General features: G+C 46.6%; 1 protein-coding gene across 2 annotated transcripts in view; it reads left to right on the forward strand.

Moving 5' to 3' along the window:
* The first annotated feature begins 3707 nt into the window (after window positions 1–3707).
* Parp16 (poly(ADP-ribose) polymerase family member 16) overlaps window positions 3708–15357 on the forward strand; it is a 29596-nt gene continuing 17946 nt past the window's right edge. Inside the window, exons 1-2 of one of the 2 annotated variants that reach the window (XM_048423065.3) lie at window positions 3708–4019; window positions 4507–4787. In XM_048423065.3, coding sequence (XP_048279022.1) covers window positions 4614–4787 — 174 coding nt within the window. In that variant the 5' untranslated portion in view covers window positions 3708–4019; window positions 4507–4613. Of the gene's footprint in view, window positions 4020–4281; window positions 4788–15357 lie in introns of those variants that run through there. The other variant, XM_048423064.3, reaches the window with a different exon arrangement.

Consider the following 15357-nt stretch of genomic DNA (forward strand, 5'->3'; position numbering starts at 1 on the left):
AATCATCTTGGCAAAAATACTGAGAGTCAAAGACCAGAAGGGAATAAATTTTTAATTTTATTTTTTTGTTTTTTATTTTTTCCTTTATTTATTTATTATTAATTTTTTTTTGAGACAAGGTTTTTCTGTATCTTTGGCTGTCCTGGAACTCACTCTGTAGACCAGGCTGGGCTCGAATTCAGAGAGATCTTCCTGCCTCTGCCTCCCGAGTGCTGGTATTAAAGGCGTGCGCCACCATGCCCAACTGGTTTTCTTTCTTCGTTTTTTTGAAAATATTATTGTTTACTTTTATGTGCATTGGTGCGTCGCCCCCATGTGTGTCAGTTTGACAGTTCTAGATTTACTGGGAACTGGAGTTACAGACAATTGTGAGCTGCCATCTGGGTGCTGGGAATTGAACCTGGGTCCTCTGGAAGAGTAGCCAGTACTCTTAATTGCTGAACCATCTCTCCAACCCTATTTTTTGTTTTTTGTTTTGTTTTGTTTTGAGACAGAATTTCTCTTTGTAGCCCTGACTGTCCTGGAATTTATTCCCTAGACCATGCTGGCCATGAACTCCCATAGATCCATCTACCCTACCTCTGACTTCCAAGTGCTGGGATTAAAGGCGTGTACCACCTCATGCTCAGGAAGGGAATATATTTTCAAGATTTTTTTCATCATCGTATCATTATTTCTGCGTGTGTGAGAGAAACAGACAGAGACACAGAGATAGAGACAGACTTAGAGAGGACAGGGACAGGATTTATGTGCAGCACATGTGTGCGGGAGCCCATGCAGGCCAGAAGAAGGCATCAGATCCCCTGGAACTAAAGTAACAGATAGTTGTGAGCCACTGTATGCTAGAAACTGACCTGGATCTTTGCAAGAACAGTCAGTCCTGTAACCACCCGCGCCATCTCTCCAGCACTAAGGTGGAAATCTTGAAAGCAACACAAGAAAAACAATCTTGTCGCAAGGCAACCCAAATGAAATTTACTGCTGACTTTTCGGCAGAAACAACAGAGAGAGGTCAGATGACATATTTACAGCCCAGCCAGCAGAGCTGCAGCTCAATAGGCCTTTCCAGCAGCCCGCAGCTGAAATACACTGTCCAGCAGTCCTGAGTGTGCTGGATGTTTCTTAGAAGTGGACTTGACATGCAGAGCCCCTGGGTTCAACCCCAGCACTAGTTAACAAAGCACTAATAAAACAAAGTGTAGAAATGTGGTTGGCAGCCTGAGCGCAAAGGTATGGTGTGGGGTAATTCTGTGCTGGGCTCAGAAATGTCTCCAGGTGGTAACTCAAGTTCATAAACATGAACGGGAAACAGAGACGTTAAGAGTAATAATGCCAAACTGCAAGCATATACTTGATCTTGTTCTCTCTGTTTCATTAGCATTTTTATTTAATTAAATTAATTAATTTTTTATTTGCTTGTTTTTGTTTTGTTTTTCAAGATAGGGTTTCTCTGTGTAGCTATGGCTGTCCTGGAACTCACTCTGTAGACCAGGTTGGCCTCAGACACAGAGAGATCCGCCTATCTCTGCCTCCCGAGTGCTGGGATTAAAGGCGTGCACCATCACCACTGGCAGTATTTTTTATTTTTAAAAGAATTATAGAGACTGTTTCTTAAAATTGTTTATGCATATAGGTGTTTTGCCTGAATGTATGTTTGTGTGCCACATGCACGCCTGGTGCCTGATGAAGAAGAAGACAAACAGCATTGGCTCACCTGGGACGGCAGTTACAGAGGGCTGTGAGCTGCCATGTGGGTGCTAGAAGCCGAACCCGGGTCCTCTGGGTGCACAGCCAATGATCTTAACCACTGAGTCATCTTTCCAGTTCCTTTACTGTTAACTGTGTCTCCACATAATTATCATGTGTACTCCACATGTGAGTGGCATGTCCATGGAGGGCAAAAGTGTTGGATTCCGTGGAAGTGGAGTGAGCGGCTGATGTAAGCCTCTTGAGGGTACTGGGAAGAGAATTCAGGTCCTCTGGAAGAGCCGGAAGCTCATTGTATTGTTGAGACTGCTCTCTGGCCCTTCATTAGTATTTTTATGTTTTCTTTAAAAGATTTATTTATTTATTATGTATTCAGTGTTCTGCCTGCATGTATCTCTGCAGGCCAGAAGAGGGCACCAAATCTCATTACAGATGGTTTGAGCACATGTGGTTGCTGGGAATTGAACTCAGGACGTTTGGAAGAGCAGGCAAAGCTCTTAACCACTGAGCCATCTCTTCAGCCCCCTCATTAGTATTTTTAAAAGTTACATTTATTATGCTTACCTGATTGGAGAGATGGTCAGAAGGTTTTCCCAGGGTGAGGTTCGATCACTGCACTCCAGATGTGTACCGGCTACCTTAGCGTTCCTGGTGCTCCATGGGATCCCAGGACTTTGCGGGATTTGGGGGTTTTATTTGAGGCCATAAAGCTCTCAGACATTTTGGTGATTCTAGCTCAGTTCATGTTTTACAACAGCTGTTATCAGGAGGGCTGCTAGGGGTAGCCTGCACCCATTGCCTGTCTGGGGAAGCTCTGTGGGGTCTGTGGATGTAGTCCCACCTTCTTTCTCTCCCAAAGTCTGATGAGCACAGAACCCAGCCACACTTGAATGCCCAAGGAAGGGGTTTATTTCTCAGAAAGAGCCCAGTGACTATATGTGCATGTTTATTTATTATTTTATTAATATGTTTGGTTGAGATTTTTTATTTTTAATGTTTGCATATATGCTTGAGTCTCTCTCCACTGCGTGGGTAAGAAGGACTATACTCAGGTCATCCGGCTTGGCAGCAAGTACCTTACCCACTAAGTCATCTTCCTAGCCCCTCTCTGCCCCCATGATGTGTGAACTTTTGCACTCATGAAGGGCAGGCCAGAGGAGGAAGGGACTAAGCTTTCCACCTTAGTCATTTGAGATAGGGCTTCACTGAACCTGGAGCTAGTCCCGCACTAGCAAGCCCCAGAATTCCTTCTGTTCACAGCCATGGCCACACTCTGCTTTTAATGTTGTGATGGGCATTTGAGGAGCAAGGGATTCTTTTCCACTGAGCCATCTCCCCAGTGCTGTTTGTGGTGTTTTTATTTATTTTTAAATTATTATTTATTACTTATTTATTTTGAGACAAGGTCTCTCTTTGTAGTCCTGGCCTGGAATTCACAGAGATCCTCTTGCATCTGCCCCACACTGTGTGCTTCTACACTCAGCGTCTGTACGGTCTTTAAAGGGGATTTTTTTGTTTGTTTAATAATTCAGCATAGGCTTGTGCTTTAACTTCTATGTGATCAGGAGCACAAACAGTTTTGTTTTCCTAATAAAGCCTTGAGGTGGTGGGAGCCTGTTTGTTCTTTTCTTTTTCTTCTTTCTTTCTTTTCTTTTTTTTGGCTTTTCGAGACAGGGTTTTTCTGTAGCTTTGGAGCCTGTCCTGGAACTTGCTCTGTGGACCAGACTGTCCTTGAACTTAGAGAGACACGCTTGTCTCCGCCTCCAGAGTGCTGGGTTAAAGGCATGCCCCACCAACACCCGGCTTATATTTTCTTATTTTGTGTATATGTTTGAGTTTGGGCATACTTGAGCATTGGGCCGCACATGGAAGTCACAGGACAAAATGCTGAAATTGCTGCAGTCAATTCTCGCCTTCTACAAGGTGGGATCCGGGAATTGAACTCAGATCGTCATGATTGGCAGCAAATGCTTTTTCCTGTCCAGCCGCTGAGTCACTTGGGAGTCCGGCCTTTTCCTTTCCTCGGGGATAGGTCACTGCTCCCTCTGCCCTCCAGTGCTTGTTTTCCAGGCTTCCTGTTAGAGGCCTTCAAAGCAGGAGGATCTTGGGAGATCTGAGGTCATACATTTGAGCAATTGAGAGAATTCCGGAGGCTGTAATGTAGAGAGGAAGGACTCTGCGTTGGCTACCGTGTCTTGAGAAAGTATTGCATCACTCCGGGCCTCAATTTCCCTGGGTGTCAAGTGGCTCCTTCGGTGCAGCGCGTCAGCTCCGGAGGGAACCGATTTATTCAACAGGTGGCAATTCCCAAGGTGAGAGAGGCAGGCACAACCCGCAGAGCTAGGACAAAGGCAAGTCCCCGGGGCGGGTCCCGGAACGGTTTCCACCTGGCGCTGCTGCAAGGGTGATTGGCATCGGCATGGGCACCTTTGTCCCGCACACTGGCCAGCTGGGATTCTGGGGAACCCGCCGGTTGGCGCGGGCTGAGCGCGGCTAGTCAGGGCGCGGAGAGGGCGGACCTGGCCGGGTGGGCGGAGCGGCGTGAGAGCCGCGGGCGGGGAGGTAGGCCGTGGCTGCTGGCAGTTGGGTGGCCGGGCCGGGTGGCCCGGGTACCCGGGGTTCTGCCCCCGCCGGGTGCTATAGCGGCTCATCCAGGCTAGGGGCTCCGGGGCTGGCGGGATCCGAGAGGTGGCTCTCCAGACCTCGTGTTCCTTGCACTGAGAGATCGAGCCCAGTGTCCTGCAGAGGACGCTCGTCAGCGCGTTCTCACCACTGTCATCTTGTCACCTCTTTGCCTAGCTCCACCCCCGGACTGGGAAACCCGGCTGCTGACGGTCCGCGGTCCCCCGGGCGCAGGCCCCGGGCTGCCCCGCTTGTTTCCTCCGGCCACGCACCACGAGCCCGGGATGCAGCTCTCCAGCAGGGCGGCAGCCAGGGAAGCGGCGAGCCGCGACGTGCTGGCCGCGGACCTCCGCTGCAGCCTCTTCGCCTCGGCGCTGCAGAGCTACAAGCGGGACTCGGTGCTGCGGCCCTTCCCTGCCTCCTACGCCCGCCACGACTGTAAGGACTTCGAGGCCCTGGTGAGTGCGCCCTGATCGAGCGTTGCTCGCCACATCCTGGGCCAAGTAGCCCCGTGGAACGTCAGGCAGAGGCAGCGCCACCCGTGTTAGAAAACACACCAATTCCTTGGACTTCCCATTGCCAGCCTGGCCTTGGGGAAGGTTTCCATCAGCAAGAACACTCCACAACACCCTCGTGTAGACACACTGCCAAGTCAGTTGATGGCTGCTTCCTCGTGTCGGTGACAGACTCCCGGGAGTGATGCGAGGAATAGCTGCATAGTCATCCACAAAAATGCTCAAGTGTGACTCCAAAGGGGTGTCTATCTGATCCAGCCGTTCTGCCTAGCTAGGAAGTTGTCCCTTCCTTTGCGACTAGTTGGACTTTGCTCTTCAGATGAAGTTACATGTGAACAGTTCTTATAAAAACAGTCCCACACAGGGCACAGATGTGTTGTGACTTTCTGATAATTAATAATTCTGAGTGCGGAAATTACAGGCTTCAGCTCCGTGCTTGTCCTATAAGGCATATAATTTCTTGAAGAGATAGGGCTAGTATTCCAGATGTCAGCTATCCTTGTAGTCCAAATATTTGGCACCATCTAGGAAGATGTAAGTTGCCAAAGTTGATTCAGTAAAGAAAATAGAAAGTCTCTGGTAGTGGTGTGTATACCCAGAAGGAAGAGGTAGGAAAAGCACAAATTTGAAGCTAGCCTGGGCTACAAAAAGAAACAAACAAACCTTTGAGTCTAGCTGCTTCATTGATGTGATGAGCACTATTTCAAAATATAGGTGTAATAAATAATTACACTCTCATAGAAATTCTACCAAAAATATTGATATGTGGTTAGATGTGGTGGCAGGCAGACATCTGTAATCCCAGCACCTGGGAGGTGGAAGCAATAGGTTAAATAATAGTTCAAGGTCAGCCTTATGTCTAGTTTCTGTACAGCCTGGACTACAGAAGACTATCTCAAAACAAGAAAGTAGGAAAGGAAAAAAGTCTGGTATATCCTTGGTATTAAAGCTGATAAAAGTAATAAAAGAAAAGAAAATTATTGGGCAATGCCATTCCTGAGTATAAATGCAAAAATCTGGGGCCGGGGAGATGGCTCAGAGGTTAAGAGCACTGGCTGCTCTTCCAGAGGACTCAGGTTCAATTCCCAGCACCCACATGGTGGTTTACAACCATCTAACTCCAGGTCCAGGGGGCTCAGGACTCTCTTCTGGCCTCTGCCAGCACCAGGAATGCACAAGGCACACAGACATACATCCAGGCAAAACACCCATATACATTAATTTTTTCTTCTTTAAATAAAAAATCCTCTAAAAATACATAATAAATAAATAAAGTCTCTACAAAATATTAGGACCCCAACTCAATGTATAATAAAAGGAAATTCATAATCATCAGGTTGAGTCCCTGCAAAGAATGCATAACCTTTTTAGTTTGGGGAAGTCAGCTCATGTAATGAACCCTGTTATTCGATGAAAGGGAATTCAGAGTGGACATTTAGTGTCTAGCACCATCTCTGAAGAGGTCATGAGTACTGTGTTCCCTCTGCCTTCATTCCTTGGAGGTCAAGTGTCAAACAGTGGCTGAGCCTTCTGGCTCTACCTAGCCTTGCAGGACAGTCCTCCCCATGTGCTGAGGATGCCTTGTCTTGACCGCAATGTCTGGGCCAGTTAGGGCACCGGAACTGGGAAGTCAAAGAAATTGACTTCCAGCATGGCTTGTTCCGCAAAGTTCTGTTATTCACTTTTTTTTTTTTTTGAGTTGGTGATGTAAGGGACTGGGGCACAAAACATGCTTGCTTAAGTTTGACAACAGCTGTTTATAGGTCAAGTGACTTCAAAGGCTAATTTTCAAAGAAAAGCAAGCCCATTCTGAATTTGGCCTTCTGGATCATTTTGTGGTTATCTGAAGAACATAACTTAGGAAGCTGTTTTTAAAAATGCCCTTTTTCCTGCTGAAAGCGTTTGTAAGTAATAGAGTGTTTTTCACTTTGGGCCTTTTACAATTACTTCCCTCTACACCTTTGAACCATTAGTGTTCTGGTCTGAATTTTTTTTATTGACTTGCCTGCTAGAGAACCCTTTGATGAACCAAGTCCCTGGTGTTAGGTAGGGTCTGATCTTAACCCTGCCACTGTACCCAAAGCCCTCAGTTATCTCTGAGCTGCCTTATTTTGAGAACATTTCTATGCTAAGTCAGTTCTTTGATTTTTCTTTTCTTTTGTTTTATTTTGTTTTTCATGACAGGGTTTCTCTGTATAGCCTTGGCTGTCCTGGAACTCATTCTGTAGACCAGGTTGTCCTCAAACTCATAGAGATCCGCCTGCCCCTGCTTCCCAAGTGCTGGGATTGCAGGCATGAGCCACCATGCCCGGTTAGTTCTTTGATTTTTACAAAGAGAATTCTTTGTGTTCTCTGGGCCTGGCCTGGGAGATACTTACCCAGACTTGAGGAATCTAACTGAGTATGTGCTGATCACACAGGCGGAGAGTCTCTGACCTTCTTCCTTGGCAGCAGGGTTTCCTAAGCCCTTATGAGGCCAGAGGACATACAGCAGTCTTGGGATTTCCTGGCCCTTTGCCTTGTGTCCCCAGATTGTTATTGGATGTGACAACTGTTAAGCATTTGTTTGTTTCTTTCCTTTAGAAAATACAATGTCCTGGTTTTAGGTTAGACCGCCAGCCCTTTATGGGGGTGGGAGGTGGCTGGTGACGGCTCCTCTGAGTTGACAGCAGGCTTTCTGGGCTCAGGGTGTTTGGGACTGAAATCTGCCCCGACATCCCAATCTGCATCACCTTGGGACTGCTTAGAATGGCATAATGACTGGGTGCCTTTAATTGCAGCACTTGGGAGGCAGAGGCAGGTGGATCTCTGTGAGTTCAAGACCAGTCTGGTCTACAGAGTGAGTCCCACAATAGGCTCCAAAGCTACAGAGAAACTGTCACCGAAAAAAAAAAAAATGAGAAAACGGAGCTGGTGTGGGTAAAAGTGCTTCCTGCACAAGCCTGATTCCTTGGGTTTGGTCCCTAGAACTCACAGTGGGCGGAGAGAACTGCCCCTGCAAGTTGTCTCTGGCTTCCACAGTCGCTGAGGCACACACACACGCACACACACACACACACACACGCGCACACACACGCGCACACACCCACACGCGCGCACACACGCACACACTGCTGGAGGCAGAGCGGCTGATCTCTGTGAGTTTTGAGGACAGCCTGATTTATATGGTGAGTTCCAGGACAGTCAGTTAGACTCCACCCCAAAAAATTAATTTAAAAAAAGAAAGAAAACTTGTATAAGGTTTTCAGTGCCCTCCTGATACCACTTCTGCCCTGTGCCCAGGAGTCTCCTGTGAGACCCTCTGTGCCCCACTTGTGCAGCAGTCAAGTCCTACCCAGAGGTGTTTTATTTATTTAATTTGCATGTGTTTGCGCGTGTGTATTGGACTGTGTGTGGGCTTGTGTGTGTGCGCACACTGGTGTGGAAACCTGGAGTTTCTATCGGTCGTCGTCTCCATTACTGTCCACTTATTGAGGCAGGATTTCTCCCAGAACCGGAAGCTTGCCAATTCCAGCTAGTTCAGCTCTCCTGAGTGCTGGGACTATAGCTGGCCTCACCTGCCAGCTTTGTGCATGGGCTTTAGGGCTTCAAACTCAGTCCTTATGTTTGCATAGCAAATACCTTATCCACGAGCTGTCTACCCACCCATCCCCACTCTACCATCCCTTTAATGTGCTGCTGAAGTTCAAACCCTGGGAGTTGGTGTTTGCTAGGCAGATACTCTGTCCACTAAATTACATGTCCAGTTTTTTTTTTCTGGTTTTTTTTTTTTAAGTCCAGACTAGTCTAGAATTTGGAATCCTCCTGCCTCAGACTTCTGAGTACTTGGGACCACAAGTAAACACTACTATGCCTGCTTCTTTCACAACTTTTAAAAGTGACTGTGGTGGTTTGAAAGGAAATGGCCCCTAAAGGGAGTGGCTCTGTTAGGAGATATGGCTTTGTTGGAGTAAGAATGGTCTTGTTGGAGGAAGCGTGTCAGTGTGGAGGCGGGTTGAGGTCTCACGTATGCTCAAGAAACACCTGGTGTCTGACCGTTTCCTAGAACTCTCAGCTAAGTTTCCAGCACCGTGTCTGCCTGCATGTCCCACTATGATGAAGGTTTTCTGAACCTCTGAACCGTAAACGAGCTGCCCCAGTTAAATGTTTTCCTTTACAGGAGTTTCCTGCGGTCATGGTGTCCCTTCACAGCCATAGAGACCCTAACTAAGACAACGGGTTTCACAAATAATGCCACAGAAAAACCCCCTTCTATGTTAATAACTGTTTACATTTCTCATTGTCGTGGCCTTGCTGGGTCACAGGCTAGTGGAGCTTTGTGAGAAAGACCTTCGCTGCTTTTTTCCAGGCTAGAAATGGGATACTGTCATTTCCTGGGCTAAATCACTCTTTCTAGGCTCCCAACCGTGTCTGACATTGAATTTACCCAAGAAGCTTAAAACAAAACAAAACAAAACAAAACCCTGATGCCTGGTGTTATCCTTACAGCAAGTGGTCTCATTGATCAGTGTAGCCCTAGTGTTTAGATTTGGTCTTGTCTAATAAAAATGCTTTAGGTAAATACTATAACAGGGCCCTGGTTGTTCTGGAACTTGCTGTGTAGACCAGGCTGGCTTCAAACTCACAACAATCTGCCTATCTCTGCCTCCCCAGTGCTGGGATTAAAGGCATGAGCCATCACACCCAGTGGTAATACTATATATAGATATAGATATAGATATAGATATAGATATAGATATAGATATAGATATAGATATAGATATAGTGTGTGTGGGGGTTCGAGATAGGATTTCTCTATAGCTTTGGAGTCTGTCTTGGAACTTGCTCTATAGACCAGACTGTCCTTGAACTCACAGAAATCTGCCTGCCTCTGCCTCCTAGTGCTGGGAATACAGACATGGGCCTCGGGCTGGAGAGATGGCTCAGTGATTAAGAGCATTGCCTGCTCTTCCAAAGGTCCTGAGTTCAATTCCCGGGAACCACATGGTGGCTCACAACCATCTGTAATGAGGTTTGGTGCCCTCTTCTGGCCTGAAGACATATACACAGACAGAATATTGTATACATTAAAAAAAAAAAAAAAGAAAAAAAGAAATGGGCCTCCATCACCTGGCTTTTTTTTTTTTTTTGAGGGGGGTAATACTTGATACCTTAGTCAACATTTCAACGTGCCAGGCAAGTGCTCTATCATTGAGTGGCATCCCCAGCCCTCAGATTACTGCTGTATTTAATTGCTCCACTCAAAGCTGTGAATGAAGAGTAGGGAGAGCAAAATGACACAGCTCCAAAAGGCTTAGGTACAGACACAGATACAGCCCAGGGAAGATATCTCAACTGTGGGAGGTAGAGTAGAGGATAAAGGAGTGGGTCCACTTCCCTTTTTTTTTTTTATTAAGATTTATTTATTTATAATGTATGCCTGAAGGCCAGGAGAGGGCACCAGATCTCATTACAGATGGTTGTGAGACACCATGTGGGTGCTGGGATTTGAACTCAGCACCTCTGGAAGAGCTGCCACTGCTCTTAACCTCTGAGCCATCCTTCCAGCCCCAACCACTTTTTAAAAACCATTTTAGTAAGTACACTGGCGAGCAGTAGAAGATGAAGATAATTGTTTAAGCAGAGCTGGGACCCGGCCAAGGGCTGCAGGCGTGCTGGACTGCCACAGTTGAATACATCTTCAGCCTGGCGTTTCTTTCTGAGACAGGGTTTTTCTGTAGCTGTGGAGCCTGCCTTGGAACTAGCTCTTGTAGGCCAGGCTGACCTTGAACTCACAGAGATCGGCCTGCCTCTGCCTCCCGAGTGCTGGGATTGAAGGCATGCTCCACCACCATCCAAAGAAGGCGTTTCTAAAGTGCTGCCTATGCCTGGAAACTGCTGGACGCAAAGTCCACATCTCCTTCTTTCCTCTCCTTGTCTCTCTTTTCTTTCTCCTTTCCTTCCCTTTTCTCTCTCTCCTTCCCTTCCCACTCTTTCTTTCTTTGAGACAGGTCTCATGTAGCTGAGGTTAGTGTCAAGCTTGCTGTGGAACCTATGTAAGCTATGCTGGTCTTAAACTTCCTGTCTAGGTCCTGAGTGCTAGGATTCCAAGCATTACCACCACACATAGTTTACATGCTCCAGGGTCCAGGGTTCTGTGCTTCAACCAACACACCTACAATTCTAGTTCCTTTGTTATGTTTTTGAGATTTATTTAATTATTTTATTTGAATTTCTTTATATATAATACATTTTAATCATATTCTTTTCTTTTCCTGACTCCTCTCTGATTCTCTTCACCTCCTTACTTATGTTCTTTCTCTCTCAGAAAAAAAAAAGGTGGGGCTGCTGGAGAGATGGCTCATTAGTTAAGAGTACTGGTTGCTCATGAGGAGGACCTGGGTTTAATTCCCAGCACGCACATGACAGCTCACAACTGTGTATAACTTAAGTTCTAGGGGATCCAGCAGCACATATGCAGACATACGTGCAGGCAAAAACTCCAATGCATTTCAAATAAAAATGAATATTAAAAAACAAAATAAAAACAAAGATCAAAACAAAGAAGCTAACAAACAGTAGCTAAGGTGGTGGTGACGCTTGCCTTTAGTCCCAGCACTTGGGAGGCAGACGCTGGTGGATCTACAGAGTAAGTTCCAGAACAGCCAGAGTTATTACACAGAGAAACCCTGCCTCGAAAAACAAAAAAACAGAAGACCAGAAAAAAAACCCAATAACCAAACAAAAATAAAAAATGCATACAAAACATATGGGGTCTATTTTGTGCTTGCCAACTATTCCTGAGCGTGGGTCCTTCCCTGGGGTGTGTGGTATGCCCAGCAGCCCTCCACTGGAGAAATTTTCCCTTTCCCAGCAGGTATCATCCGCAAATAGCGTCTTGGTTAGAGGTGGAGCTTTGTGTCCGCTGCCTTTCTCTGTGCTAAGGCTTTGTCTGGTTCAGGTCTTCTGTGCTCTGTCCCAGTCTCTGCGTTCATGTGTGCACAGCTCTGTTGTGTCTGGATGATGCTCTTACCTTGGAGTCTTCCATCAAACCTTCCATTTAAGAATGAGTGCTCTAAAGACTCACTTTCTCCATGTGGTACAGTCGTGTGTCTCTGTACTAATTCCTGTGTACTGTGTGGGAGTCTCTGCAAACCCTGCGGCCAGAAGAGTGGCAGTCTGTGTGCAGCAAGAAGGAAGTCCAGCTCAACAGGACTCAGTAACTGGTGTTGGTTCAAACACCGACACTGGTGGTTTATTTAAGCACAGCACAATTTGGGGAAAAAAAGTTTCCTGATGATAATTAACTCAGTCTCTTGTGTACAACAAAGCTTAAGACGATGATTATATCAAAACTCTTTGTAAAGTATGTGTGATGTCGTTCATAAAGATGGGTTCTGACTCCGTGTGACTCCTTTAGGGTCTGGGTAGGATAAAATAGTGCAGAGATCATCAGGCTGTTAATCACCTTGGCTCCCAGCCTTCTAGGAGCAAAACAGGTTATCTCTTCCTTTAAAGAGATAAGCCTGCGTGTTTAACATTCCAGGTTTCCCTAGTGCTTATCAGTGAGTGCTAAGGACCTCCTGTCTCCCACAAGAAACTTTTCTTTTCTTTTTTTTTTTCAAATATTTATTTATTATGTATACAATAGTCTGTCTGTATACAGACTGCAGGCCAGAAGAGGGCACCAGATCTCATTATAGATGTTTGTGAGCCACTATGTGGTTGCTGGGAATTGAACTCAGGATCTTTGGAAGAGCAGGCAATGCTCTTAACCTCTGAGCCATCTCTCCAGCCCCCTACAAGAAGCTTTTCTGATGATAGTTGAGTGACTGCTGATTTGAGTCCTAGCCAAGTGTAGTAGTTGTGGTCCCAGGTAGAGAGCTTTTCTGCAGGTCAGCTGGGAGTCACAAATGAACAGAGCTGGGCTAAGAAGGAGTAGCAGGAATTGTAGAGACTGTTCATCCATTTCCCAGCCCCACCCCGACCTGAAATAAACACACAGAAACTATATAATCACAATACTGTTTGGCCAATAGCTTAAGCATATTTCTAGTTAGCTCTTACATCTTAAATTAACCCATTTCTGTTAATCCGTGTATCACCACGTGGTTGTGGACTACTGGTAAGGTTCTGTCAGCTGTCTGGTGTCTGTCTCCTGCGGTGGCTCCATGACATCTCTCTGACTCCGCCTACTCTTTCTCTGATGTGGGATTCCCCTCTGTATGCTGTGAATATCATTGGTTAACAAAGGAACTACTTTGGACTTATAGCAAAACTATAGGGGAACAGAGCTAGACAGGGAAAACTAAACTGAATGCTGGGAGAAAGGAGGCGGAGTCAGAGAGAAGCCTTGGAACATCTAGTGGAGACAGACAGGCCTAAACTTTGCTGGTAGGCCACGACCTTGTGGTGATGCACAGATCAATGGAGATGGTTAAATTAAGATGTAAGAGTTAGCAAATAAGCTAGAGCTAGTGGGCCAAGCAGTGATTTAAATAATATGGTTTCCATGTGATTATTTTGGGACTGAGCTGCCGTGCAGCTGGGGAACCAACTAGCGGCCTCCCTTCAACATTTCTCTATATCTTCTCCAGCCTGGTTATATTCTGTTAAGCCACTGGCTGAAAGCAGCTTCTTTATTAACCAATGGCAATAAAACATATTCATAGCATACAGAGGGGAATCCCACATCAAGGAATAACTGGTCTGTACCAAGAGGTCAAGAGATTTAGTGGGGTTTTGTTTGTTTTTTGAGACAGGGTTTCTCTGTGTAGCCCTGACTGTCCTAGAACTCACTCTGTAGACCAGACTGGCCTCAAACTCAGAGAATGACCTGCTTGTGCTTCCTGAGTGCTGGGATTAAAGTCGTATGCCACTACTACCATCACCAGCACTGGGCTGAGATTTAGTTATTTTTGTTTTATGGATGTTTTAATTACATGTATGTATATGTGCCACATGCATGCCTTATGCTCACAGAGGCCTGAAGAAGACATCAGATCCCCTGGAACTGGAGTCACAGGAGGTTGCTGGCCACCATGGTGATGTTGAGAATTGAGGACCCAGGTCCTCAGGAAGAGCAATCAGTATTCTTAACTGCTGACTCCAGATCCCTTTGCTTTTGCTTTGAGTTAGTTTCTGTTGCTCATGCTGGCTTCGAATTCCCTATGTGGCCAAGGATGACCCTTAACTTTTTTTTTTAAAATATTTATTTATTTATTATGTATACAATATTCTGTCTGTGTGTATGCCTGTAGGCCAGAAGAGGGCACCAGACCTCGTTACAGGTGGTTGTGAGCCACCATGTGGTTGCTGGGAATTGAACTCAGGACCTTTGGAAGAGCAGGCAATGCTCTTAACCTCTGAGCCATCTCTCCAGCCCCGACCCTTAACTTCTTATCCTCCTGCTTCCTCTCACCTCCCAACTAATGGTGAGTTCCCCACGCTGATTTTGTTTGGTACTGGAGATCAAACCCAGAGCCTGCGAGGCCAGAATGCTACCAGCTGAGCTACATCCCTGGACTGTTTTGATTTTGTTTCTTGAACCAGGATTTCACTCTAAACCTGGCTGGCCTCAAATTCGTGGCAGTTCTCCTACCTCAGCCTCCCAAACACTGGCAGGATAGGCATTCGCCGCCAGGCCCACCCCACCTGCTCGCTTTTTACCCCCAACCCATTTCAGTAAATGTAGATTTTTGTGTCTTAGGCGTGTGTTAGACCTAGCGCACACCTATATGGAGTTGCAGCATTCACCTCTCAGCCGTTGCCTGGCAGCCGCCCTCACTGTCGCAGACGTCTTGGTTTGGTCCCTGAGGCAGGTACGCTTTGGTCCATCCTCTTCTCAGCACTGCCCCTCCCCCACCTGTAACTGTGACCGCTGGCCCTTTCCTGGACAATTACTTTTAACAGTGTTTTGTTGTCTGCTGCACCTTTTCTGGACAGCAACAGCCGCCACCTGCATCCAAGTAGCTTGAGTTTTGCCTGGGGGTGAGCATCACCTGATCCAAGAGCTGGCGATCTGGGGAGTATTAAACGGTCCCTTGAGCCTCCCTGTCATTGCTCAAAGCCGGTAGGCTGGGCTGCCCCCTTCTGGCTCATCTGGTCCAGTCTCCCTGTTTTCTCTTTGCTGGTTATTGAGACTTTCTGTCTCCCAGTCCCAAGCTCTCAGCTCTGCCCACCATGCGTACCTCCCCCAGCCATCCCTGCAGCTGGATCTTCCATATTAGAGGCGCACAAGTGCCAGACACGGGGATGCGCACCTGCAGTCTCCGCTGGTGGGAAACTGAGGCTGAGGAGTTAGAGATGGGCCTCTGCTGTAGAGTGAGACTCAGTCTGGGACAAACACACAAAATGCAGACCATTGTCTGATAGGATTTGTGTGTCCTGCTTTCTATAAATTAGGAATTCAGAAAAAGCCTCAGCTTGCTGATTGCTTTTCTTCTTTTTAATTTTTTTTTGGGGGGGGGGATAGGAGTTCACTATGTAGCCCAGAATAGCCTCCCACTTGAGAAGTCTTCTGCCTCTGCCTCTG

The sequence above is a fragment of the Myodes glareolus genome, chromosome 4 (genome assembly GCF_982192425.1).
Source record: "Myodes glareolus chromosome 4, mMyoGla1.1, whole genome shotgun sequence".
In the NCBI taxonomy this organism is placed as follows: Eukaryota; Metazoa; Chordata; class Mammalia; order Rodentia; family Cricetidae; genus Myodes; species Myodes glareolus.